At 45.6% G+C, this 3,103-nt stretch overlaps 1 protein-coding gene across 1 annotated transcript; it reads left to right on the top strand.

Moving 5' to 3' along the window:
- The first annotated feature begins 201 nt into the window (after positions 1-201).
- On the top strand, positions 202-1,153 carry LOC108295083 (olfactory receptor 2V2-like). The gene is given in 2 exon segments (XM_017517113.1): positions 202-846; positions 848-1,153. Coding segments are annotated over 2 exon segments (951 nt in total).
- The last annotated feature ends 1,950 nt before the right edge of the window (positions 1,154-3,103 follow it).

Genomic DNA, 3,103 nt, shown 5'->3' with positions numbered 1-3,103 from the left:
CAGGAGGGCTCCGATTGTTGTGTTAGGGAGACATGAAGGAGTGTCTCCTATTATGACCCAAAGCTTCAGTTGTTGAGATCTAATAAGTTACACACAAAATAGCTGACTAAAGACATAGCATGCAGAGGTCTATAAAGAAATGTCAGGCAATGTAATACATTTTGTCCATATTCTCGGGTGGCCAGGAATAACAACTGAGCCATGGAGACATGGGCGAAACAGTCATCCACAAATGACTTCATCCTCTTGGGCATCTTCTCCCACAGTACTGCTGACCTTGTCCTCTTCTCTGTGGTTATGGTGGTCTTCACAGTGGCCCTCTGTGGGAATATCCCCCTCATCTTCCTCATCTACATGGATCCTCAACTTCACACCCCCATGTACTTCTTCCTCAGCCAGCTCTCCCTCATGGAACTCATGTTGGTCTGTACCAATGTGCCAAAGATGGCGGCCAACTTCCTGTCTGGTAGGAAGTCCATCTCCTTTGTGGGCTGTGGCATACAAATTGGCCTCTTTGTCTGTCTTGTAGGATCCGAGGGGCTCTTACTAGGACTCATGGCTTATGACCGCTATGTGGCCATTAGCCACCCACTTCACTATCCCATCCTCATGAATCAGAGGGTCTGTCTCCAAATTACTGGGAGCTCCTGTGCCTTTGGGATAACAGATGGCTTGATCCAGATGGTGGTAGTAATGAACTTCCCCTACTGTGGCTTGAGGGAAGTGAATCATTTCTTCTGTGAAATGCTATCCCTGTTGAAGCTGGTCTGTGTAGACACATCCCTGTTTGAGAAGGTGATATTTGCTTGCTGTGTCTTCATGCTTCTCTCCCCATTCTCCGTCATCAATCGCGGCCTCCTATGCTTGCATTCTAGGGACTGTGCTGCAAATGCACTCTTCTCAGGCCTGGAAAAAGGCTCTGGCCCCCTGCTCCTCCCATCTGACAGCTGTCATCCTCTTCTATGGAGCAGTCATGTTCATCTACCTGAGGCCTAGGCACTATCGGGCTCCCAGCCATGACAAGGTGGCTTCTGTCTTCTATACAGTCCTCACTCCCATGCTCAACAGCCTCATTTACAGCTTGAGGAACTGGGAGGTAATGGGGGCACTAAGGAAGGGGCTGGACCGCTGCAGGATTGGCAGCCAGCACTGAACCCAGGGCATCCAGTGCCTGGATCTGCCATCGCTTGGGTCTGGGATGTCACGTTAATAATTATCTCATTTTCAGTCTTGGTGTCCTCATTAATAATGATGATTGTGAGGAATCATCTGCAGACTTGGAAAGTCTTTTTAAACACTACATCCATTCTTTCTCTCTCTTCCTTCCTTCCTTCCTTCCTTCCTTCCTTCCTTCCTTCCTCTTTCTTTCTTTCATTCTCTCTCTCTTTCTTTCTTTCTCTCTCTCTCTTTCTTTCTTTCCTTCTTTCTTCTTTGATGGAGTCTCCCTCTGTAGCCTAGGCTGGAGTGCAGTGGTGCAATCTCGGCTCACTGCAACCTCTGCCTCGCTGGTGCTATTTCAAGCAATTCTCTGCCTCAGCCTCCTGAGTAGCTGAGATTACAGGCATGTGTCACCATGCCCAGCTAATTTTTGTATTTTTAGTAGAGACAGGGTTTCATCATGTTGGCCAGGCTGGTCTTGAACTCCTGACCTCATGATCTGCCTACCTTAGCCTCTCAAAGTGCTGGGATTACAAAGTGAGACACAGCACCCATCCCATATCAGTTTCTCTTCCTTCCTTCCTTCCTTCCTTCCTTTCTTTCTTTCTTTCTTCTCTCTTTCTTTCCTTTTCTTTCTTTCTCTCTCTTTCTTTCTTTCCTTCTTTTTTTCTTCCTTTCCTTTCCTTTCCTTTCCTTTCCTTTCCTTTCCTTTCCTTTCTTTTTTCTTTTATTTTTCTCTCCAGGGTCTTACTCTGTCACCCAGGCTGGAGTGCAGTGGCACAATCTTGGGTCACTGCAGCCTTGATTTCCTGTGCTCAGGTGATTCTCCAACCTCAACCTCCTGAGTAGCTGGGTTTACAGGCGAATGCCCCCATGCCTGCCTGATTTTTTTTAGTCAGGGATTCAGCGTGTTGTAGAGATAGTGTTTTGCCCAGGCTGATCTCAAACTCTTGGACTCAAGCAATCTGCTCATCTCAGCCTCTGAGTGCTGAAATTACATGAGCCACCATGCCTAGCCAACATCAGTACTTTTTATCTGATGAAAAAACAATTCCCTTCCCCTAATATTTTGTGCACTAATTATTTTGTATTATACATTAAAATAAATATAGGACATAGTAAACCAGCACTGTGCAGAAATAAGGCATTGGGATTGCTGTCACCAATTATTTAAAATTGGAATTACTTCTACTAGAAGAGGATGTCACACTGAGCATCCTAACTCTCCTTGCTAACGTTTTATTCAGTGCTTACTCTGTGGGAGACATCATTCTATGATCTACATATAGAGCTCCACCTGTCTGATGTTTATATGGTGTCTCACATCAGTTATAGCCCAACACTAGGGTTTTAGATGAACAACTTATAGATGGCAGAAAATAGCCTTTGGAGAGTGTCCACTCCTCACAATGTGTAACCAGAAACTTCATAAAGACATATTCAAAGCATGCAAGTCCTGCTTGAGCTGATGAGAGACAGAGTAGAGATGTGCTTGTTTGTGTATTCAGTATCTGGCACATGGGAAATCCCCCGAGCCTGCTCTCTCCTCGCCATGCCCCACCAGTGTGTGCAGCTCTGTGTCAGCTCAGCTTCTGTAAGGAGAAAACTGGCTGAACTGCTTCCCCTTTGGGAATGAAGACTGGAGCATGATGACAGAATTTCATTTGCTATTTGAAAAGTTATTTTCAGTATTTCCGTTTGAACTATTTGCAGTACTTGTATCCATCCTTCTGAGCTCTGTACCTGTCCTTTGCACATATTTGCAGTAGAATTCTCTTTTCAGGGAAAAAAAATCATCTCCATTGAAAGCAGAGAGAAAAGAGGCCAGAACTGGGTCTGAAGATTAGATTAAACCCCAGGGAGGTGTTTGTTGGGCTTCAGGCTTTGGAGAGGTGGAGGGAGGTGGCACCCAGGGCCTACTGCGGGGGATGATTTTAGATTGTCT

This window comes from Cebus imitator, unplaced genomic scaffold, assembly GCF_001604975.1.
Source record: "Cebus imitator isolate Cc_AM_T3 unplaced genomic scaffold, Cebus_imitator-1.0 Scaffold618, whole genome shotgun sequence".
Classification (NCBI taxonomy): domain Eukaryota; kingdom Metazoa; phylum Chordata; class Mammalia; order Primates; family Cebidae; genus Cebus; species Cebus imitator.
This window is presented reverse-complemented; position numbering and strand designations above follow the sequence as displayed.